The sequence below is a fragment of the Lotus japonicus genome, chromosome 1 (assembly GCF_012489685.1).
Source record: "Lotus japonicus ecotype B-129 chromosome 1, LjGifu_v1.2".
NCBI lineage: Eukaryota > Viridiplantae > Streptophyta > Magnoliopsida > Fabales > Fabaceae > Lotus > Lotus japonicus.
In genome coordinates, this window is record NC_080041.1 from 131,714,876 (window position 1) to 131,740,395 (window position 25,520).

Below are 25,520 nucleotides of genomic sequence, written 5' to 3' on the forward strand. Positions count from 1 at the left end.
ATGAGCACGTATCCTTTACTTTGGTCCTACTCAATTACTTTCATGAAATTACCAAGTTTTAACCACCCTATGTTTTTTAAGCAAAGAGAAAAACCATCACATGCAGTAGTCTCACCGCTTTTCTCAAACCCCTAATGGCTTTGTTGCACCATTATTCTTAAGCAACATAGAAAAACATCATTATTACCAAAAGACAAATGTAATGCTTAGATCAAATTCCCATATATTTAACACAAGTACCCAACTATTGAAGTCTGGTCAAATTATTCTTCAATAAAGCAAGGCTAGAGTCTAATTCATTTTTTCATCAAATAAGTGAAAAATCTTGATGAACATTTTTAAGAAACAAAAACTAATGCCCGTAAAAAATGGATTAAGAGAGCATGTTTTCAAAACCGTTCTAATAATTAGCCTACATCACCAAAATTGTGGAAAATTAAATATTACATGAAACACGAAATACCAACAAACTAGTTTGAGAGAAATGCTAACACTAATATTCAAAACATGCTCCATTACCTGATTTTCATTATTAGTCTAGTCATAATCAGGCAATTTTAAATAAAACAATGAAAACATTGCAGACTTCCAGGAAACTCTTCAAGCGAAACTCTCTAAAAAAACCACAGAAGCAGATATTCAGAGAACAAAATCCATAAAAGGGGGTAATAATAACCAGCATGATAGAACATGCCATTGTATTTAGAAAGAAACAAGTCAAAATTAAGTCTGATTGATCACAAAATATAAAGCTCCCTCAAATGAAAAAACAAAATAGGGTAACTAAGAACCCAAACAAAAATAAGCAGTCTAACAAACAGGAACCTAGTAGCCCCCTTTGAGGTCATTAACCACATCATATGGAATAGGAGTGACAGTCTCCAATGTGGCGCCTTCAACCATGAAACCTGGTTTGGGCCCAGCAGGCTGCCTCTTGGTGCTGATCACCTCACCCTTGGCCTTAGCCTCGGCCTTCAGCTGATCATTCTTAACCTTCCTGAGACGGAACTCCTCAGTGCAACGGGATGGCATCACATGCTCCACACGCACATGAATTCTCTTCCTGATAATCCGGTTTCCCACCTGAACCAAACACAGCAGCATTTCAACAAGCATGTAAAAGGCACCAAGCCACAAACTAAACATCAAACAAAGCAGTCAGCAACTAAAGAGACATAGACAACAAATTCAAACTAGCAAATGAAATGGGTCTCCAATGAAGTACAAGCGCAGCAGCTGCAGTAACTCAAAACAGAATTGCCTAACTAAATCAACAGGATACATATAGCAGTACACAGTTGCATCCAGGAGCAGATTAAAGTTAATATAAATTACAATACAGCAGTAGTACACAGTTACAAAATACATAAACAACTGAAAATTACGCTAGCCATATAAACCCTAAAACTTATAACATACACCTGATAGACAACAACAATAAACCCTAAATTCATGGATTCAAAAACCAACAACGATAATCTGAAATTAGACAGCAAGTATAAACCCTAAAATTCCTTATACATAAATTCAAAACCAGAAATGAATGTCTGACATTCAATAAAATGTATCCACATATCAAATGAAAACCACTGCAGAATTCAAATCTTAACAAAGATACCGAGTAAACAATTAACAAAAAATCAGCAAACCTAACAAAATCGACTCCAACGAATTGAATCAGAATAACAAAAATGATCATTCAATAACAGATCGGGTGAAAGGGAGATATAGATATATACCTGCTTGTTGACCTCGACGCCGATGGCGCGCTTGGTGACATTCCAGACACGACCGGTGCGGCCATGGTAGAACTTGTGAGGCATACCCTTGTGGACGGCGCCGTTAACTCTGACGTCGACGTAGTCGCCGATGCGGTACGTACGGAGGTAGGTGGTGAGGGGGATGGTTCCCTTCTTCCTGAAGGGGCGAGAGAAGGAGTCTCTGGTGCGAGATCTAAGACCGTGACCGGCAGGCATCTTCGACGATTAGGGTTCCTCACTCTCTCCCTCTCTCGGCTAACTGTGGTGGAGAATTGGAGATGATGAATCTCTGCATACATTTATATAGCTCATGACTAGGGTTTAGGTTACGCAATGGGCTTTTCTTAATGGGCCAAACTTCTAAAGATTAACATTTTGACCCAAAAAAAATATTAAAATATTTTTGTATAATATTATTATTAAATCAAATAAATTTCTTTCATTCTTCCCCGAAATAATTTTATATATTCTCTATTTTTTCAATTTATTATGATTAAAAAAATCTATTAGGGTGTAGTTAAAATTTATTAGCTTAATAGTTTGTTTTATAGTTTTTTTTTAACTCAATAGTTTGTTTTATAGTTACTTGTAAATATATAGATTGAACAATTACATTATAGGAAAAAAAAAACTTCTTCTTTTGTTTAGGCGAGCACAAGTATCCACGTCAACAACAATGACTAATTCTCTTGTCGTGGGTGCTCACACTAAGCGGAAAAACGGATGATCACAATATGCATTTCACTTCTATGGGTGAAGGAAAGAGACGGAGTCAACTAACCTGCTACGCCACATGTGGTTTAAAAAAAACAACTTCAATCTTGACAAAAAAAAAAGGAAACGAATTATCAAACATGGAATAGTAAATGCATATGCAAAAATTAGAGCGGACCAACAAAAATTCAATATATATAATCCCTCTCTGTTTTTGGTATATCTCAATTTTCATAATTTTTTAATTTAATATTTAATTCAAAACTATATTTAGATTTTAACTGTTTATTCCTGATCAACAAGGTGCTCATATAAGAATTATTCAGCATTAGTACAATATATTTTAGCCGGATTATATTTTAATTACAGAATAAATTATCAGATAATAAAAAAAAATCTTGAATACAAAGAAATACTAAGACACTCGATACTAATACGGTAATACCATATACAAAACTTATAAAATACCATTTAAATACTATAAATTACCAATAAAATGCCATTTCGATAACATTGTTAGTGTACATCTCACAATACATCAATATTGTTGGAGAATGGGTAGTCTTTGACTCTTTGTTTAGTTGTTTATTCTCTTGGCTGTTTGTGTTGTTTTTCATTTCCAACCTAAAAAAACATCTTACAATACATGAAAAGATGAAAAATCGAGTGAATATTAACTATCAATGCTATCTTCGTCTTGTATTACTTGAAAATGCTTTATTACATTTTTTTTTTCAAAATCAGTCTAAAATTATATTTCATGAACAGCGGGCAGAAAATCTTAAATGTAAACTATGGAGAATTCTTAAACATTATTCAGTATATTTTTTGGGGGTTTATTTAAAATCACCATAGTCTTAGGTGTCATAAGCTAGCATTTGCTAAAACACGTGTTGAAATATTATTGGGCACCTCAGCAGAGTGATTTTACCCAAGGTACATCTTTGGTGATTTACCCAAGCTAATTAGTTATTATTACTAATCGTAAAACCTTAGAAGTAAAGAGCAATCAATGAGATCAAATCACAAAAGCGCTATACTTCATAATTTTCAGTATAAGATCAGATAATGGTGACAACCATAATGTAAAGCTAGCAATCTTTTTAGTACAATTATCATATACAATCAGCAAGTCGAATTACATACTAGCATTCCTAAACTTAACAACTATAGTAATCAATACATGCAGAATCCATTTCCAAATACACTCGTCACCTACAACTTCGCGAAGCTAGCTTGAGGCCCCTGCACAATGAAAGACAGTGACAACAGTTTAGAGAAATGTACAGTTAGTTTCTTTTTCCCGGATGGGGAAGAGACTAGACGATCGTACTTCTAACATGTGACAATATTAACGATTAGCTTTAGAAGAAAAATCAAAGCAGCATAAGATAACACTGACAATCAATAATCTCTATCTTCTGAAGAGAAATTTAGGAAGGTTGCAATCTCCAATTAAGTTGCATACTTGGTCAGAAAAGTTTGACAAAACATGGTTGAATCACTAAGTTTCCAAGACAAGTCATTTAAAGAAAATTCTCCTACCGCTGAGAAAAAACTAGCAGCTTATTAGGTAAGCATGTACACTATAAAATGACTGTTTTGTACCTACAAGGCCACAATGGCAAAGATCAAGCAAGCACTACAACGATACTCAACATCATGTCAAATGATCTTTAGCTTGTAAAGCAAAAATTGTTTCCAAAATCAGTCACGCACATATATTTTAAGCCGTAGTATGAATATCTAAATTCTAGCTCTAAGATCAATATCCACATCTTAGCGTTGCTAATATGACATCCCTGATGTTCTAGACGCAGAGAAATTATCTATAGCTTTCACGGAATTCAATGACTGTCTGACCTTTGCTTTCCTCCCTAGAGACTCCAAGCGACCTTAACTTAGATGATGATCTGATTGATTGTATCAAAGGAGCATCTTCATCGTCCTCCTCTTGCCTCCCTCCATCTTGCTCGGATGCACTAATGGAATCCTCATCTTCACTTGAACTCTGATCATCAAAAAGCTTCTTTGCTGGTATGTTTTGCCTTTTACGGGGACGACCCCTACGCCTAATAGAAACCCCTTCTTTCTCATCTGAAAATGAATATCTCTGTCAGTCCTTACATTAAATATATCCATTACTAAGAAAAGGAAAGAAAATAATTGAAGTCATTTAGTTATCATTAATTTTGTAAAAAATAAAAATTTATTGAAAGATGTGGTTAAAGGAAAACTGAGTTCACATGCACTGCAGTGTTCAACTTCAATCAATTGTCAGCCAAAATATTATGATTACCAGTCCCAAACAATACATTCTTTTCATAATATAAAGGTTATAAAGCTATAGCCTGAGGCAATTGCAAAGTTGAACTGCTTCTCTCATATAAGAAGAAATCAACATTCAACATTATCTCCAGAAAAGAGCTCATTCAGTGGAACTAATACAAGTGCATGACCAAGTAATAAACAGGGAAAACCTAGATATTTAAAAAAACTGCAAACGGCTCTAAAAAAACCCACAAGAATAATCAATTTAAAAGAACCGACACGCAAATCATAATTGAAACTGTTAGTAAAATAATATGCCTTCCTGCACTTGATATTCACTTTAACTGCCAGTACGACACAACAATGTCAAAGCCATCATTTCACATCTAACAAAACCTTAACTTTGATTTCTGACCTATATAGTCAACCAAACCTTTTTAATTAGAGCCGTGAGTATTAATATTAACATTTTCCTTATTTGCTACAGTTGGGAAAATTTGCTATATTGTAAATTAAATCATGTACCGTCCATGACCAATGAGCAGTATCGAAGTGGCAAACCTAAATTCCTTAATTGTTTTATCATTTGTCAGATAACTAATAACTTTCTATATAAGTAGTGCAAAAAACCCAGTCAAAGATTACCCATCAAAGAATAAAAGTAAAAAACTTTAATCACAATCTTAGTTGCTCTGAATGTGGGAACTACATATACTCCATAATGCACTCATTGTTAGCTTATCATAGCTTAAAAATTTCATGCTAGGGGATATATTTTACATGAACAAAATAATAGCAAAGGAAAAGGCAACAGAGATACAACAAACATTGCCCAACAGAAAATGTAAAGTATACACCACAAGTGCACTTGCACAAAAATCAGGTGAATGACTGCGCCTGTAAGCCAAGGTCAACATGTTGGACCCAGAGTGGCCTAGAGTAAAAACTTGTTGAACAAGCCACAACTTTTCAGAAATTCTTAAAAATAATCATTACTATTTTATATATTTTGTTTCAGTACAGATCTAACAGGTTGTTGCTTTATAATGACAATTGACAAGTACTTGGCTGTGTGTTACAATTAACAAAAATGGAAAAGAGGTTGCCTAAGTTACCTTGAAAGCCTTCATTCTTTGCATACTTGTCTCTCAAGTTATCAATAAACGTATGATAGGGCCGCCAGCCACTGGGATTTTCCTCTGTATTGACATATTCTGTTCGTGTCTGAACATTCGTCATACTATTCACAAAGAAGCTGATTAAAATGTATACAGAAGCAAATGGTTCTGAATGACACTAACATTGAGAAACAAGCTCTTACATTTCCAACACATCTGGTGCAGGGAGTTTTGACACAAAATGGAGTACTGCCGCTTCCAGAAAAGACAACTGTTTTGGAGCATCTGCAAAAGCATATTCAATACCACGGGTGACAATTTTTAAAATGTCTGACCGGTGCTTGTTCCGGGCGGCACCTATAAATGTTCCAGAAAGCTGAGCAGCCAGATTTTTACATTCTGAGAAAGAGTTGTTTTCTGCGGAAACATTCTCACTCCTATGGTATGCCTACCAAAATAAATTGGTGAAGAATTCAGAATAGAGGAGGGGGCAAGACAGTGAAATATAAAAATGGAGATCGTCCTGATGCAAAAGGATAGCAGACAGATCGATCCTCATTTTCAACAAACTCAATTAATATTTTTAATGCATAAAGCATTGAAAAGAAACAAGTCCAGTTGCAGTGATAATTCTAGGCAAAAAGTGATCCTATTCGAACTGTGCCAACATTGAGCTGAAAATAAGTGTAAAATGGAAGGTTTGGAAGATGATCTAGCAATATAAATCATGAGAAATCAATATAAGATAAGAAAGTAGTTATTGCAGTACTCTTGAGTGCCTTTTCATTTTGTTAGGGTACAGTACTTAGATTTGGCTCATCTAAAGTGCAGGATGCATTTTAGAGGATAAAACTTGGATTCATAACCGTTAATCAGAAAGTCAACAGTGGAGATTTTATTAACCTCAGTTTCTTACACATGTGCATGTATTCTATGTATCAACCATTGATTTCTCAATCAGCAGTTATCCTTGCACTTTATCCTCAAAATAGCATCCCCCTCACTTAAGACAAGCCAAACCCCAGGTACACAGTAGCAATTGGAAGCCAATATCTAGCCAAGTGTCCCACACACTTGAAATATAAAATAATATAGCAAGTTATTTTCGTATTAATATTACAATTAAATAGGACATATGGCTAAATAGCGACCGTTTATTGCTGCTAAAGGTGCTGGTACCCTGATAAGGACAAAAGCCAACTTTATCAGTTTATCTACCATGCATATATAAGCAGTATCCATGAACATCACTTATACACCCCAGTCTTACCTTTTTAAGTGCTTCCACAAAAATGGTAGCCAGATCAGCATCTTTTTTCTTTAGAACTGTGATCAGATGCTTTACAATCTCAGACACACTTGTCCCATGCATTAAAAAATGAGAAACAATCTCAGAAGCAAGGTACTCCTGCATTAGTAGTAGCCAGATTTTGGCATTAATATTTTCAGCAGCAAGAAAATTAATTTTGCCAGGTAAGTGGCAATATTCATAACTTTTCACCTTTGGAACAACATCACTATAGATAAGCTTTCCAGCAGCAATCATAACAGCATCTCTATTTGTCTCCTCAGCATACTCTTTGTTAACATCTTCATCGTCTGCCTCATCTGAAAATCAATAGGCAAGTATGACAGACTTTAGCAATAAACAAGATAAGAGCACAGCTATGAAACACAGACACTTCTCCTTCTTGAGGTATCAGAGTGGCAGACATGATTCAAACACCAACACCCAAACAACACATGTCAAATACTCCTCACCAAGTGCCTGATTAAAAAAATATTTTTATTGTCGTGGACACACATCTGACACAACTTGGAGACTTAGTTGAAAAATAGTTAAAATTGGAACAATGCTAACAAAGATCTCATCAGTCATCACATTTCATTTGGGATGTCATTCCTTTCTCTATTCAATATTGCACCTCACCTCCAAAAAAATGTCTATATTTAGGGGGCATATCTGATGAGTAAAGAAGATAACATAATATTCACCACAGCTGTATATAGATTGTCAATATTAACTTTCTCATACTCTCAACTAACAGGATGCACACATATAGATAGATATGGTTATATAGGACATAAATCGAGTGAGATGGTCTGATGGTCATTTTCATGGTAATAGGAGCAAATCTCAACCATTAGATCTTACCGCAAATGGTCAACTGATGAAACATCAAGTCATATCACTTTTAAAGTGATTATGTGACCATTAAGTAACTTCAAATCTTAATCATCCATATATGGTTGCATGGTCAAGATTTACTCCTCTTACTTTCAAATAAAAAGAGTCCTCTCACCCAGTTTCTTGCACTAGCCTACTGTCTTTAGCATATGTGTATGGGGTTACCTGAAATATTAAGCTGTTGTTGACAAAGTTCCCAGTACTTTTGAAGCACGTGAGCATCTGGCTGATATCCTAACCTTTCCAGCTTTGTCTTGCTGAAATTTGATGTCCTAAATACGATCCACATTTCTGCAAGTATACAGCATACCTTTCGCAATAACACATTTTATCAGACCAAATCCGGTGACTCAAGACAGTATATACAGAAGCACATACAAATTAGAGAAAGAAAAAGGAAAATAAGTCTGTGTTCTCTTACCCTGCAAGCAAGTTCACTTCCAAGTTTACCCCCTTCCTTGCTGTCAGGAGCCAAGTTGAGAAAGTATTCAAGTTCTTGTAACAAGGTATCACGCTTAGAAACGAGAGAAGTTAAGGATGCTGTAGAAATATTTTCTTCATTTCTTATAGACTGCACACCCCAAGCCAGATGCAAATACAAGTTCAGAAGAAGGAAACAAACGACCTGAATGGGAATAAGCAGAAAATTAATCAGACACAAACAAGAAGGTCATGGGAAACAAATGCCTACTGTGAGCAATGATTTACACACCTCATCCTCCAAATTCCTAAATTCACGTAGCACCATGACAATGTCTTCATATAGGATATTAATAGGCACAGATCTAGACACTTGGAGTTCATGCAACCTCTTCAAGTTTACAAGAAGAGAATATTCATCACCACCATCCTGCAATGTCATCTCTCAATCTGTTAAGTTTCTCCTACAAGATCCACATGTAGCAGAGGAAAAAAAAATTATGTTTGAGTTCAGAAGAGCATACCACTACTTCTTTAATTGCAGATTTCAGCTTAGTAATAACTTCATACTCAAGTTCCTTTAATTTATTACGCGCAAAATCTTGCAACTCCCCTTGACTTCCTATGCAACAAAAGTTGATTGCCATCACACAAGCTCTTAGAGTGTCCTTGTCACCATGCTTAAAAAATGCCTCTTTTATGAGCTGGAGGACATTTTTGAAATTCTGAAAAGCAACCATAGATTAATTTTTCAGAGACAACATAAACAGTCTGAAACAACCAGCAAGAATGATTCACCAACCTGTTCTTGCCTCTTCAAGGAATACAACTCAAGGTTCATATACAAAACAATCTCAACCAGCGATGACACTTTTGCCTTGTCTGAAATAAACTTCTGCAAGAGTAATGGGTAACTTTTCATCATAGCAACAGTTATATCCTGTTTATTGTTTCCAAACACTTCCTGTCATTTGTAGGAGGAAAGATATTAGAGCCTGTCGCAGATAACCCTAAACAAATCTTCTAGCACAATGAACATCAATAATCACAAGCATAAGCACAGATGCAACAAAGAAGACTACTATTAGAATTGTTACAAGTTAAGGATCCAGTGAACATATTTTCTGCCCAAAATGATTTAGCTGTCATTGCCTGAAGAAATTATACTTTGAAAATACAATACAAAAATAGACAATTTATATATTGGATTTTCTATGCATAAATGACAGCAAGAACAAAATTCTGTCCCATAAATAAAATTATCTTGTCAAATTATCTGAACCATGGATTGCAGAGACTTTTACTTTGGAACATTTAACATCGTGAGATATACATGTCAAAGACCAGTATAAATATAAACAGAAAACTCATTCTGCCAAAAAAAAAATTCACAAATCAGGAATTGGAGTTAAAAAAATTGAAAAATCAAGGTGACAAACTTTTTGGGCTTTGGTGAAGTATTGCTTTCTATTATCAGTAGCAGTAAGAATCCTCTCTCCAACAGCCTTTTTCACAGATGCACACAAGAGCCGCACCAAGTTTGTTGCATCACTATCAGAGAGCTCATGCAATGGATTGTCATCAAGGAGCATGGATATAATACACTTCCAATCCTGCAAGGAAAATATTGACTGCCATCAAGAAACCACTGAATATTACTCACTACAACACGTTGATAAATTTGCCTAAAACTTTTAGGTGTTATTCTCAGGCACAATATACACATATTTAAAGTTATGTGAGCGAATACATTATGCAGATATCAAAAAGAGTGAGAAAATCCAAACAAAAGGCCATCCAATTGGTAAAAGTTTTCAAATTATAGGATTTTAGCTAGCTAGGGAGGAAAAGAGAGAATAGGGACGGAACAATCTGAAACTAATATTAATACAATGTGACACAAATTATAAACTTATTATATTTCTACCAATGGTAAACCCTCATCGTCTTAATAAATAAGAAAACAAATCATTAAATAAATGAAATATGGAAACCACTCCTAATAGATTATCTATATACCAAAAATATAGTAATTACAGTACGAGATACTAGGATTTCTAACTACAAGTTTACATACCATTAACTATCCTTACCAACCCCTCATTATATTTGACTAAGCCTAGCGATAGGAATAGATTTTTACTAATAAGAAACAAGGGATTATATGTCCTAACAGCAGGGAAACGAAAACCCTGCTAGATTACACTGAAAAACAGAAAGCAAAGATATAAACATCAGTATATTTTTTAGGGTCTTCCCACCTCACAGGCCTAAGGGCGTCAAAACCTTCCAACAACTTCTCACCCCTTCCCTCTCTCACTTTTTCTGCCCTTAAACATTTTCTCTAACTGAGTTCATCCTTCCTCACTTCTCAATCCCCAGTTGCCACATGAGTAGGCTGTAGCAAGAAATCTCCCATGCACATCCCCTTCATTAATGCCCTGCCTTTCCCAATATTTTTCCTCGCATAAACTTCAGTGATACTTCTTAGAATATCTCAACAATACTAATGTTGGTGTACATCACCTTGCCAAGCCAAATTTACCATGATATGGTACATGTTTCACAACTAATAAAGGGTTTACAAATGTAAATTTAAAATAAGAGAAATCAATAAATAAATTACATATTTAAATCATGGGACCAAAAGCAAGAACTAAAATTTAAAAAACACTAAATATTAGTAATTTTGTTTTGAAAAAAAGGTAAACATCGGTATTATGACACCTCCTCCCCTTTAACAAACCAGGCAAAGGAAAATGCCATGAGCTTGAGCCCAACTGCTGTGATTTAACATTGGGGACTACTTTTGGCACCACCCCCGGTGCCAAAAGTAATTCCCTTTAAAATTTGATTTTCAACAAATTTATAACATTAGTTTTCAAAGCCAGGTTGCTGGCTATGTCAAGTCCAAGTTAACAGATAACTACGCAAGTTTGGTAGAGGGGGAAAATAGGAAGAATGTAGATGAAACAGTGAACTTAATTTATGTATCCAGGCATGCACTCCATATGTACCCTATTTTTATCTATCACCATCCCTCGCACTTCCCTACTGTCAATCACATCCTAGGATTGGAAGATTCAATCCACAGAGAAAAAAAAACAGTCAAACAAAATATGTATTGGTCAAAAGGAGATGCCACCACTGTGACCGACATCCTCCGAAATACCTTTATAGCTTTCATGTAATCCCATACATCATCAATCACATATAGACTCAAAATTTGATCTTGAGGGAACTCCTCCAGAATTCGCAACATTCTCTTAAGCTGGACCTCAGAAGAATTGTCATTTTCACCTGGAAAAAATTGTCCAATCACATGCTTGTCTTGGTCAAAATAACAGTATCCATTTTAAGTCAAAAGTTCAAGAATTGACTTCAGACCTCTTGATCCTGATTGGAAGCTATTAAATTTTTGAGCAATCAGGTGATCATACACTAATCCTCCAATGGCATGCCTGATCTCTGGGGGATCAACAACCAACAAATCATACAAAGAACCCAAGTCATCTTCAGGAATAAGTTGATGTCTGCAGTAAACCAAGAAACCAATTCTCAATTTACAATCTGTTGTGTAAAAACTCACGAGCAAAAAGGTGTCCCATTAAAAATGTGTGAAATTCAGACCTTAGCAGTTGTTTAACAAGATCTATGGCAGAAACGGCTACAGAAACATCAATGTCATCAGCAAGCTCAATCATCCGGCCAGAAAATCTTTCAGTAAATAAACCAAGTGTTGGCACGTTATCATCCACCTCATAAAGATTTTGCAGAGCGCTTATAGAAGCCTTTCTCACACCAGCATTCTACAAGTTCAAGGAAGGGGAAAATGTAAAAGGAAAGAATAGAAAATTAAGTTGTATAGTACAAGAAGAATTAATGGTGGAAACATAAGAAAAAAATTAAAAACTGTTCATTACTTTGTCATTCAGGGTCCAACCAAGATATTTCAAGTACAAATCCTGCAGGAAAAGGGATGGGTATGACAGGATCCATGCACCCAGTGACTCAATGCATGACATTCTAATATTGGGGTCAATGTCTCTGTAGCGATGGACAAATAAGCTTCAAAAAAGCATTAAATGAACATGTTAGATATATAGCCACAATAATGGCAATATTCATGATGAAACAGTGTTTTCTTTTCCTTCAAAAAAAAATAGCTTCTTAGTATTGTAGAAAACGCCTACCCAGTAAATATCTTGCGCATCATCTCCTCCAACAATGTTATTTTCTCATGCGTATCCGAAAACCTTTTATTTAGTGATTCCATCCGAGGCCCCTCGGATTTTTTCTTTTTTTCAGCATCCAATTGTCTACGGGTAGTCTCTCTTTGTGCACCAAGCATGTTCGCAATAGTTATGTATGAGGTGACCAACCAAAGACCGATCAATGAAGCAACTTGACGGTAAACTCTCGGAGGGGTGCTACATAGATACAGAAGCACATAAGTTATCGTGTGTAAATATAATTTTCCAAAACCAGAATCCTTAGGCAATCAAACTAACCATGACAGTGCAATGATATAGTCCATGCACTTGTCGAATAAAACCTGGTCAAACAATGGTCCGTGCTGGCATTCACGAACCAAGTTATCCCAGAATGAACTTAGATTCTCTTTGAAGTTTTTATGATCCTTCTTTTTGGAATTTAGATAATCTTCAACTTCACCCTAGAATGTCAATGATAAAAAAAGGAGAGGATAAATGTCTACAGCCATGAAGTTAATACTTAATAATATAGAGAAAGTGACAAACAGCAAACAAAAATAAAAGAAAATATGTTGTATTAGTATGCTGTATACCCTTTTAGAACAGTTGACAAGAGCAACTACAACATCATCAACATCAGTATCATCCAGTAGATCACTCCTGTCACAATACTTGGCTCCACATGCCTGAACCATTAAACATTTCAGTTCCCCATATCAGTAAGAATTCCTAACCCCTTAAATTTTGCATGAAAAAAATAAAGATGTCTAATCTCTAGCACTCCTTTAAACTTTTTAACTGCTCATGCAATTTGTATTACCTCAAACAGCATAGTCAAGAGTTCAAACATGGCAGGTTTCGGATCCTTTTCATAGCGTTCGACCCAAAATTTGACCACATGAGGAATCAGTTTGCCGTTACCGTTGACCGCCTCTGCAGAAAATCATACAACAACCAAAATGAGCCGCAAACCAGTTACTGCATAACAAAATCTACAACAAGCTAAATTAAGAACTTACTTAAAGCAGAACAAGAAGATCCACGGTAATAACAAACATGCTAAAATAACAGCTAAGTTCATTCCAAACCCTAAATATTCGACTAATTGAACTGTAAGGGAAGTAGAGAAGAGTGTTGAGTTTACCAATCAAGGTCTGTTCAGCGAGTTTGGCAGCCATACTGGAAGTTCCTTCGTGAGCACGATTCCGCTTGGGTCTCGGGCGTGGCTCTTCTAAATCATCCGGCGAGCTCTCTCGCTCAGCTTGCTCGGCGGCGTCGTTTTCCTTTAGGCGTTGCTTCGGAGGCCTTCCCCTCTTCTGCTCGAACCAAAGCAGCAAAAACAAAGTTAGATCGAATCACAGCACAATTTGTAAGAAGAAGAAGTAGAAATTGAATGAGAAGTTGCGGTGGACGGTGAGAAATGAAACTGACGGGGCGGCGCGTGGAGGCTTCGGAGGAGGGTGGAGCTGGATCTTCCATGACCTAGAGCTTCTTCTGCAGGACTGCAACACTGCGATTTCGATTTCGGGAGAGAAATTATAAAGAGGGGTTTGATTTTTAGCACTGGAAATAGGGATTAAGAATTCTCCCGCCAAATGACAGCTATTTACTACGCAAGACCTCCAATTTTTCAACTGCTTTTTATACCTTTTTTTTGTGTTTGATTGTTTACTTGATCAGCATAAAAACTGTGTTAGTGTTAAATATTAATTAATTAATATTTTCATGGTATTATTATTTAAAGAGTGATTTTATGAAGGAGGGGAATGAAGAGGCTCTCGGTGAGTGGTTTGGTGTTTTGGTCGGATGGGGAAGAGGAGTCAGAAGTGCAGGGCTGGGAGGGGAGAGATCATTTATGTCCAGTGATTAAACTCACTTGCCGGCATTGGCAAAGGACGATTATCGTTGAACTTTGGGGGAAGAAAGTGGGGCTTAGCCTTTTGAAGAAGTGGCTTACTAGACTTTGGCAATCAGGGGGTGGCTTGGAGATTATTGATCCCAAATACAACATTTTTCTTGATTCGGTTCTCGAACAAGGTTGATTATGATCGTGTGTTTAACAGCGAACTTTGGGTTATCCTTCATTACATCAGAAGGCGGATTTAAGTGTGTGGCTTAATGGGTTTGTGTTCCTGCCTACCCAATTGAGTAATATGATAGCCATATTATTCTCATGATTGGAAATCTTATTGGTTGGTTCGTGAAAGTTGATGATCATACCCTAATAGATAGTGGCTCTGGGCGTCCTACAAGGTTAGTAATGGAGACGAGGGAGTTTGCTCGTATTTATATGGAAATTGACCTTTGAAAGGCCTTAATCTTAAGGTTTTTGTTGAATGATCGAGAATATAAGGGTATTAACCTTATCAACTTCAAATGCGGCTGCTTTGGCCATAAAGTTTAACAATATCCTCTTGCTCAATAAGGTGGTGATGCACCAAGTGCTCAAACAGAGGTGCAACCAGCGATGTCTAATATGGCGGTGACGACACCCACTTTCGGGTCGTGGATCATTGCTCAGAGAAACTAGTGTAAGGTTATGAAGGCTACAACAGGGATAATGGTAACTCTATGGAAAGGCACGGTGCAAGGTTGGTTATCAGACTCGTTTTGGGGAGGTAAACTCCTTATATAGAGTTTACTTGTAGACTCGCAAGAGTCTACAAAAAAAAATACTTAATAAAATTTGTCATGGTGTACAAGAGCACATACTATGACTATCTAGGAGACACTAAACCAAATAAATTCAATATCCAACTTTATAATAAAGCAAAGTTCAATGAAATACATAAATAACCAAAGTACCAAGAGTGAACAGATGCAGTGAACAACTCAACAAACATGAAAATGAAAACTAAATAAAGAGAAAATGCAATGAAAACCTAGTCAATAGAAGGTGCAATGAAAGAAATGAAACAATGAAACTCGATCATATATGCAATCAAAGAAGCGAAAAGAGAAGTGACCCAACTAATATTTGAGATGAGAATGGAAAAAGGGAGAGAAAAGAAAAACACTCACAACGGCAGCAGCGACGACGTAGCTTCTTCATCAGGCAACGACAATGTCTCCTATTCTCCCAGGGTTCAAAGGCTTTGAGAATGTTGGATTGGAATGAAACCCAATTTTTCTCTTAGTATTTGTTGTAAGCTTTTCCTGCAAACCCCAAATCACCAATTTTAATTTGGGAATTTAGCGAAAAGAGAAGTGACCCAACTAATAATTGAGATGAGAATGAAAAAAAGGAGAGAAAAGCAAAACACTAACAACGGCAGCAGCGATGACACATCTTCTTCCTCAGGCAACGACGATGTCTCCTATTCTCCTAGGGCTCAAAGACTTTGAGAATGTTGGATTGGAATGAAACCCGATTTATCTCTTAGTATTTGTTGTAAGCTTTTCTTGCAAACCCCAAATTCCCCCTTTTTAATTTGAGAATTTATGGTAAAATTTGTTTTCTCCGTGATCGTATACTCTGTGTGGAATAGTGAGTCTATGCGAGTTTACCAAATAAGTGTCGAGTTTGCTCAATTCCAAGAACCTTGGAATTTTCTTGCAATTTGACTCATTTGGGGACCCTAGAAATGTAGAATCTTGCGACTCTAAGAGTCAACTCGCGAGTTTGACAACACTGACAATGTGGTCATTCTATTACGACACGTGAATCTGAGTCCAGGTTCAATGTAATGAATACAATAGAGAAGGAAACGCCATTAATGGTGAGGCGAATGCTAAGTAAGTTTAGAACGCATTAATGTGGTTAACGAAGGCATTGATGAAGATGTGATTGAGGAAGAGGTACTTATGAAATATCTTAATGGTGACAAGGTATTAGCTACAAAAAATGTAGTAGTGGTGATGATGTCTTGGCTGTGGTCGTATCCGTTGGAGCTTCTTGTGATACACTTTTTTGGATATTTGGTTCTCTATTCTTTGGGCGATATGGTTATGAGTTGCATTTCGTTGAGATCTTTTCGAGTTATCTTCAATGGGAGAAGATCTAACATTTTTTTCCCTTTGAGATGTATTAGGCAATGACATCCTTTGCCATTGTATTTGTTTATACTTTGTATTAAGTGGATGACCCATCAGTTTCAACACAAGGTGGATAATTCTCGATGGAAACCTAACACACTCTCTAGAAATGACTCATATTACCCACTTGTTTCCGTATGATTTATTATTCTTTGGAGAGACGTCTTCTTATAAGATAAAGGTAATTATGAAATGCCTTAATGGTGTATGTGAAATCTAAGGCCAATTGGAAGAAATCTCGTACAAGCCCCCTAATGTTCCTTATTTGGTTGCTAGAAATCCTAGTCAATTGGCCGAAATAGGTTTGCGTTGGCAAGTATTTGTGGCTATACAGGGCCTATCAAAAAAAAACACACACACACACACATATATATATATATATATATCTTTTTTTTTTTGAAAGTATATATATATATATATATATATATATATCAGACCCCAAAAGAATTGTTAAAAGTGAATATGCAATTGATATTTTCTTACACATGAATACATTTTTTTTTACATCAAGGGGCTAAAACTCTACAGATGATTAAATCTAATAACTTGAAACAGTTTCACAAACATTTTAATTTAAATAAATAATTATATACAAATAGTAATATATTGTAGGCATACATTTGTAATTAACTAATTACCAACACACATGCACATACTACTTCCTCCCAAAATGTTGTGTTTTCAATTCTACTACTGATGTGAGATGAGGATTGTGTTGGAAAGTGATTTGTCATCTCTACAAACGACTAAAGGTCCTGAAGGCATGCACTTGTCAAGGCCGAATTTTTCTTCACTCAATAAAAAAAGTTTTTTTATCTATTTAAAATATAATTCAATTGTGTAGTTAGACTCGTTTGACTCTCTTATCAGATTTCTGAACTTGAAAACCATTAATAGAAACTATTTTTAAAACTTTGTTTTTCAAAAGAATAAATAAAATTGTTTAAGCAATATGTTTCAAAAGCTGAAAGGCCAGTAATTTGAAAACTGATAATAGCCATTAACCGATCAATTTGTCTCCAGTAACACAGATGGGATAACAAAACGCATGCCTCGGAAGCCTTCGAGAAGCATATCATGAAGTTCTTCACACTCCCGTTAACTTGTAAAAGCCACTGTGGGCTGCAAGAGCCAGCTCCAGTGGGCATTGAAGGCTTGAACATAGGCATTTAAATAAAAGATACTCTTACCATTATTCAGTGAATCCTCTTAAGGGCTATCTCCAATCATCAATTTAAATATTAAAATCACAACATCAGGCTCATTTTCAGTTAAAAGACAGATCCAGGATCTCTGCAGCAATTCATGTACAAGTCTACCATCATAAATAAAACCATTCCATGAATGCGATGGGGCAGTATGCACCACCCGAGCACCTTCATACAGCATCAAGCAGCGCTGGCCATGGAGTCAATGAGGATCTGGTAACCTTCTGGCACAGTAGTCTCTGTCTGAATGCATTCCGTCAAAGCTGGAACATCGGCGTTAAGGTCTAAAAACCTTGCTAACACAAGAAGAAGGTGAAAATCGGCAATCCGCTTCACAAATGGAAGATTTTTTGTCCGTTCAAGATGGTTCTTCAGTGCCCTCATAGGCACTTGAGTATTCCTGTTCTCAATGGGAAATGTTGTTGAAAGAGGACCCTGCAATTTGGCAACACTGCACTCGTAAGTTCCATGAGGACAGCTATCATTATAATTTACAAACAATAAAAGATGGAATCTTGGAGCTCACCAGTAAAAATGCTCTAAGTACTAAGTAGTATAGTATTGAGTATTGACCAACCACATCAGCACATCTAATCAATAAATAAATCATGGGCATTCTAACTTTTGTCATATCAACAATTTCTAATTGGCCAGCATCATACAAGCTTGCTGTTTCAGTTCCTTAGTTTCAGTTTATCACAAATAACTTCTTTTTAAGACCAGAATGTTCTGTTTGACTCAATTCTCAAGTAGTTCTCTAGCTAGATGACTTTTATGGTGTTATTGGAAGAAAAGAATAACTTTGTGACTGCCAAATTATGCTTGGTTCAATTGACAGGTATACAGAAACAAAAAAGATTAAGGAACTAGTCACTATGAATCAAGCTCGTGACATAAGTTACAAGGATAATCCATTGGAATCCATGTCCAGCTGGAATCTATTGTGTTCTGTAATACTCACAGCTAAATTCTTGTGCAGTTGTGCACACACTAAACTTGAACATGTAACAGAAGACACTATTAAAGAGAGGCAAGCCCTGCAACTTGGTCATAGTGTCACACCAATTACCATGGAAACCTCACTCCCTTAAACTCCATATAGGCAAAAAAAGTAGTTTGACTCTGTTTGTGATCTCTACTACCATCCACTGAAACCAAATATCAATTGAAGATCCACATCCTATGATCCTAAAAAACATGGAATTGACTGATGGATACTCTCTTCCTGAACTACGTGGATCCATAAATTAAATGCAGTCCAATTGACTGTTCCATAAAAACACATGCTCAACAGAACTCATATGCTACTTCTATATATACATAATTAATCTCAAATATTAATTTGCTAAAGATCAACATTTCACATGTTTCATTAACCCTTTATTTTAAGGTTAAATAATTCAAGCCAAAAGAAATTCAATATGTACCTAATAATAACTAGGCAAGCTAAGGGACTAAAGGAAAAACTACTTAACTCATCTTTTGTGGGTAAATGAATTGGACATTTTTACTTGATCCTACATAAAAGTCAGGTGTATGATGCTATGATTCACCTTTATATATCAAAAAAACTTTTAATGTCCTTTGAATCTGTTTTTCCAATTCCATGTATATACTTATAAACAGTGAATTTTACCTAAGTCAGTCTTACCAAGACCTTGTTATCCCCCCTTGCAGTCATCCCTATCAAGTAAAATCTCATGCAACCCATAACGCCATTTATGTTATGTTCGAAGTCTTAGAGAAAATGGTATGTCAAGGGAAGGGATGTGATTGGATTGGGTGAAATAAAAAAGATTGCCCTTCCCATGTTTAATGATTAATGAGAGAAAAAAGGAGAAGGTAAAAGGCTGCAAGCATAAAGTTTATGGAATAAAATAGTAAATAACAATTTTTAAAATAAAAGCGAAGGTATCCCCTCATTGATTGAAATCACCCGTCCAAGGTCTTGCCTCTCCAAAGAGAAAGTGACACGCTACTAAATAAATATCTGTCTCTATAGTGATAACTTTCTCTCTAATAGTTATCAGCACTTTTAGCTGAGATCTTATGTTTTAATGGATTCTACTAACAAATGCCCTAAGGGTGGCCCTAACTGGGGAATCAAGAAATAGCCAGTTTTATTGAAAAGTACAACATTTCATGTATTGGTAACAAAGAATGCTACAACTTTCGATAAAAAACTTCCCATTTATATTCCTTAACTACCTCAAGTCAGGTTAGTATTTGCCTTTTTTTAATTAGAGGGACAAGGAACTTAAGATATAATGGTTCTCCTCAAAATTTCTTCCTCATCATATATGCCTAAACCCACAAAGCCAGTTCCACTCCTCATCAAATCAAACTCCAGTAGTGCTCATCGCACCCGAAACAAGAACTAAGTTGCAACGGTATCTCAGCGGCAGAACACAAGCAACATAACTCAGCTAATATGGTAAATTATGGTAAGAGATAATCGCGATAAAAAATGTTTGGCATGGTAGAACCAAACTGAATCTCTTTTACTACTTATATCATGTTCTATTATGCTTTCACTTTTAAATATAGACCAAACCAAAACATGCATAAGAGTGTGTCCACCAAAAATCTGTGTTCTTTTCTGTCCAGTCATAACCAGTTTACAATCTGCCAAATCTACATGTTCAGTTCTGTCATGTCATGTTATAACTTGTCTACCAAAAGCTGCCTAATATTGATAAGAATAATAGAAAAGGAGAAACAACAAAGGACAGAAATACCTGATGATCAAAGATTTTGACAACGACCAAGAAGAAATCATTATCAACTTCTTTGATATCCTTTACCCCAACAACCACCTCCTTCTTCATTATAGACAACTTGGGGTCTTGATCCTCCTTAATATCGGTATCAAACCACTCTTCCTTGAACAAGCGAATGCACACATCACTCATCTGAAACGCTTCAAAGTGAACATCAGCACCACCCGTTTCCTCATTCACCTCAAGCTTAACCACAGCGGTAACCCACTCCTTCAAGCCACTCTCAGCATGGTACTCCGCGGCCTGAAGCACCTCCCTGTTGGACAAAGTATAGTCCTTCTTCGCCTGACTCACCGTCTGCGTGAAGATGAACCCTACACTCCTCATCCCCAACCCCGCCGCAATAGCACCCACCAGTTTCTCCTCCTCCGGGTCCCTGAAAAACAGCAGACTCTCCTCCGTTCCCTGCTGCGGAGGCTCGTATATGAAGTTCACCTCAACCTTCCCCTCCTCAGAAACAGTACCGTACATAAACCCGCCGCGCTTCACCGCAAACGCCAGCGAGTCGTTAACATAGTGCTGGAACGCGTTGGCGCAGTCGCGGTCGAATGAAACAAGCTCGCAGTGAGGATTCTCCTGGCGGGAAACCCGCATCTGCTTGGCGATGAGATCGTCCATGGTCATCTTCCGGCCAAACGAGCCGGCAGGGCTGAAGACGGCGGGGCCAGGCACCCTCCGCTCGCCGTCGTAGGCGAGGAACACGATGGAGCCGTGACCGAGGTTGAGAGCGGAGAGAGGCGCGTTAGGGTTTGTCATGTCGGTGAATCGGAGGAGATCTTCCGGCGACTTGGAGAGTAGAAGGTTCTGGTTGGTGGAGAGGGTTTGGTTGTGGGTTGGGATTCCTAACTGGTGCTCGATTAGCCTTCTCAGTTCTGAGACTGTTGTGGTGTGAGGGTTGTCGACGGTGACTCGCTCAAGGCCGTCGCGGCTGCGAATTCTGAGCATCATGGTGGTGGTTGTGGTGGCGGTTTGTTTCAGATTCGGAATTCACGACAACAACGATGTTGCAATGTGTTGTGTTGGTGTTGGAGAATTTTGGTTGGAGTGGAATAGAAGAAGTGTTGAGAAAAAGGGGAAGATTGTTTGTTTCTTGTTCTAGTAGAAAAGCTGCGATGAACGAAAAGAACTACCGATGGTGAAGGGGAAAGGTTGATTGGGGTGATTTTGTAGAGATATCTTCTCTTTTTTTCGTAAGAGAAAAGAAAATATCAATTCTGATTTCTTATCTTTTAATTGATTATGATATAAATTTCAAGTCTATCTAATATAATTTTATTTTAATCCAAGATTATTTTTAAAATTTTGAAATTAAATCAATTTTATTACTTCAAAATTTGATTTGATTTTTTTATAAACAACTTGGTTTTAGGATAATCGAGATTTTTTTTTACATGTGGAAGAAAAGAAAAAAACAAAAATAAACTACTCTTCTAGATTGAAATACTCAAATTAAATATTTTTGGTAGATAGATAGATATATTACTATATTAGCCAATGAGCATAGTTCCCAATGACAAATCATTTGCTTTTAGAAGATTTTATTTGAATTTCATTGTTTTTTTTTTATTGTGTTGAATTTCATTGTTAATGTGAGGATCGTTAGACAATTTTCTCTTTTATATATTGGAAAGGTAAATTATATCTTTTAGAGATTGATTTTAGGGTTTTACCCTCTCCAACTCATATGTCATACAACCTTTACCTGTTAATTGGGAATCAATATGACATATGTAAATATTTTTGGGAGGAATTGAGTTTCAGTTTGTCCGTAAAAAGTGTAATGTGATTATTGATTCTTTAGCTGGTGTCTCCCACAATTTTTCTTTTTGAGTCTATGTAAGCACAAAAAAGGCTTGTTATGGCATAGTGTAGTAGGTTGATTAGTCCGATGTCGAGGAGGTTAAGTCCTCGCATTAACTTTGGGGCTTAGGCCCACTCTTCTGCCAAAAGAAAAACTTATAAATATAAAGAGATTGATTTTTATGCACTGACAGTGTAAATAAGTTTACACAATCATTTAATCACAACTTTTCATTTTGCTAGCTTAAAATTAATTTTAAATTTAATAATATTTAAAATGAAAAATAGAAGGTTGTGATTGAATGATTGTGTACAACTTTTTGTTGTGGTTAATTCAAACTAGAGTTGTGTGTGGTTAGTTGTAGTATGGTCACCTAACCTGTGGCTTGAGTTAGTTGTGAGACTCAAGTTAATTGATGTGAAGTGTTAGCCTATACACTATAAATAGATAGGTACTGTTATGAATAAAAAGAGAGATCAATTTTCCCCTATCTGCTATTTTCCTATCTGTTAACTTTCTGCACTATTCACTTTTGCAATAACAAATTGGTATCTAGAGCTATTGTTGCGTTCCAGAGAAGGGTGAGAAAACAGCCAAGAAAATCAACATAGTGTGTGAGAGAATCGACACTGTGAGTTGAGTTCTTCTTTCCTTTCCTTCGTCATTGAGATTTTCTTCTCCTTCTTTCTTCTTTGTGTGATCGAGTTCTTGGTGAGAGAGGAACAAGCTTGAGCCTTTCTCTGCGAGAGAAAGGGGTTTCTCTACCTGGGTACAGATTGGGTGTCTAGTGGGTGAAATTCTAGGTTTCTTGTGTGTGAAATAGGGAATTTTACCAAGGGACACCAGAGATCAGAAGAGATGGGGAACAATGGAAATATTCCACCAAATTTACCGATTTTTTATGGCAAGAATTGGGATCACTGGTGTGCGAAGATGAGGGTCATCTTCAATTTTCAAGAGTGCAACGAGGTGGTGGATGGTGGCTATGAACCACTGGGTGAAAATCCAACCGATGCTCAGCGTGAAACTCATAAGGAAACAAAGAAGAGGGATCAGAAAGCGTTGTTCTTCATACATCAGTGTGTGAATGCCGTGGTGTTTGAGAAAATCTCAGATGCAACCACCTCCAAGCAAGCATGGGATGTGTTGGTGAAGCTGTATGGTGGTGATGGGAAGGTCAAGAAAGTACGTCTTCAATCTTTGAGGAGACAGTATGAATTGCTCCAGATGAAGAACAATGAGTCAATTGCAGAATACTTCTCCAGATTGGTGACTCTTACAAATCAGATGAAGAATAGTGGAGAAACACTTTCAGAGCAAGCTATAGTTGAGAAGGTACTGCGTACTCTGACCCCAAAATTCGATATGATTGTTGTGGCTATAGAGGAAACCAAGGATCTGAGCAAATTGAAGCTTGAAGATCTCCAAGGGACTCTTGAGGCCAGAGAATTGAGGGTAAAAGATAGGGATGCTGAGAATGAATCACATCAAGCACTAATGGCTCAGTCCAAGAAGAATGATTTTGAAGAAAAGAAAAAGAAGTGGAAGAAAGGGAAGTGGAAATCCCAGAAAGAAGCTTCACAAAAGGAGAGATTCAAGCCTGAATATAAACCTGAATCCTCAAACAAGAAAGAAGGAGGGTTTGGTAAGAATCAAGGTAAAAAATAAAGGCTTTGACAAGAGCAAAATCCAGTGTTTTAATTGTGAAAAGTATGGACATTTTGCCTATGAATGTGGTCGAGGCAAAGGAGGTTCTGGGCATCAAAAAGTTCACAAAAAGGCTGAGGAAGAGGCCAATATGGTGGCACAAGACGATTCTGATTCAGACCCAGTTATGCTAATGGTCACTACATGTGAAGGAAGTCTAGTCTCAGATGTTTGGTATTTGGACACAGCTTGTTCAAATCATATGACTGGACATAAAACCTGGCTAACTGAGTTTGATTCCTCAAATAAGAACAAAATCAGGTTGGCTGATAGTAGAAACCTCATGGCAGAAGGTATGGGCAAGGTTGCTATACACAGAAATGAGAAGAAGGTAGCAGTGATTGAGGAAGTATTCTTTGTGTCAGGAATGGATTGTAACCTCTTAAGTGTTGGGCAACTGGTAGAAAAGGGTTTCTCAGTAACTGTGAAAGATCGTTTGCTGAAGTTGTATGACAAACATGATAATTTGGTCTTGACTTCCACTTTGGCTAAGAATAGAACATTCAAGGCTAGTATCAGTGAGTCTGCAGCACAATGCTTTGCTGCCACTACACCAGACCAGGAAGCATGGCTTTGGCATCAAAGGTATTGTCACCTAAATTTTCGAAGCTTGTCTGATTTAAAGTCTAAAGATCTAGTGCTAGGTGTTCCTAAAATAGTAGCTCCAGATAGCACATGTTCAGTATGCTTAGTAGGGAAACAAACTCGGGTCCCTTTTGTCAGTAATTTGCCTATGAGGGCAAAGCACATTCTTCATGTTGTCTCTTCTGATATATGTGGTCCATTTGAAGTAAATTCCATATGAGGGAGTAGATATTTCATATCTTTCGTGGATGAGTTTAGTAGGAAATTGTGGACTTCTTTAATCAAAACAAAAGGTGAAGCATTGACTGAGTTCAGAAAATTCAAAGCTATGGTTGAAACACAAAGTGGACAAGCACTTAAGATTTTGAGGACAGATGGGGGGGGTGAGTATACTTCTCATCAGTTCCGGGATTTCTGTGAGACTCATGGTATATAATCCATGATACCACTCCACCATACACCCCCCAACACAATGGCATGGCAGAACGTAGAAATAGAAGCTTGGTGGAGATGACAAGAAGCATGCTAAAGCAAAAGCATCTTCCACACAAGTTCTGGGGGGAAGCTATTGCTACTGCCACTTATGTCCTAAATAGGTGTCCAACCAAAAGTCTTAAAGGAAAATTTCCTGAGGAAGTGTGGTCAGGATCCAAGCCTAGTGTAAGTCATTTAAAGGTGTTTGGGTCCCTATGTTTCAAACACATACCAGATGCAACAAG

General features: G+C 36.8%; 3 protein-coding genes across 3 annotated transcripts; all 3 read right to left on the minus strand.

The window, feature by feature from the left end:
- Positions 1-638: 638 nt before the first annotated feature.
- On the minus strand, positions 639-2,041 carry LOC130730875 (60S ribosomal protein L21-1). Its single transcript, XM_057583011.1, has 2 exons — positions 1,740-2,041; positions 639-1,083 (listed from the first exon to the last, which is right to left on the minus strand). The coding sequence occupies exons 1-2, from the start codon at positions 1,974-1,976 to the stop codon at positions 826-828; spliced, it is 495 nt and encodes a 164-aa protein (XP_057438994.1). The 5' UTR covers positions 1,977-2,041; the 3' UTR covers positions 639-825.
- A 1,446-nt stretch (positions 2,042-3,487) lies between these two features.
- Positions 3,488-14,308, minus strand: LOC130730876 (sister-chromatid cohesion protein 3). The gene is made up of 22 exons (XM_057583012.1): positions 14,117-14,308; positions 13,830-14,001; positions 13,506-13,618; positions 13,279-13,371; positions 12,983-13,146; positions 12,665-12,901; positions 12,395-12,539; positions 12,102-12,280; positions 11,859-12,004; positions 11,644-11,771; positions 9,911-10,084; positions 9,274-9,435; positions 8,996-9,196; positions 8,764-8,901; positions 8,473-8,676; positions 8,217-8,361; positions 7,365-7,471; positions 7,134-7,271; positions 6,067-6,311; positions 5,861-5,985; positions 4,338-4,571; positions 3,488-3,719 (listed from the first exon to the last, which is right to left on the minus strand). Exons 1-22 carry the CDS (start codon positions 14,162-14,164, stop codon positions 3,706-3,708), a joined length of 3,312 nt encoding a protein of 1,103 aa, XP_057438995.1. The 5' UTR covers positions 14,165-14,308; the 3' UTR covers positions 3,488-3,705.
- A 3,580-nt stretch (positions 14,309-17,888) lies between these two features.
- LOC130730877 (NPL4-like protein 2) lies at positions 17,889-21,871 on the minus strand. The gene is made up of 2 exons (XM_057583013.1): positions 20,667-21,871; positions 17,889-18,363 (listed from the first exon to the last, which is right to left on the minus strand). The coding sequence occupies exons 1-2, from the start codon at positions 21,654-21,656 to the stop codon at positions 18,109-18,111; spliced, it is 1,245 nt and encodes a 414-aa protein (XP_057438996.1). The 5' UTR covers positions 21,657-21,871; the 3' UTR covers positions 17,889-18,108.
- Positions 21,872-25,520: the final 3,649 nt, after the last annotated feature.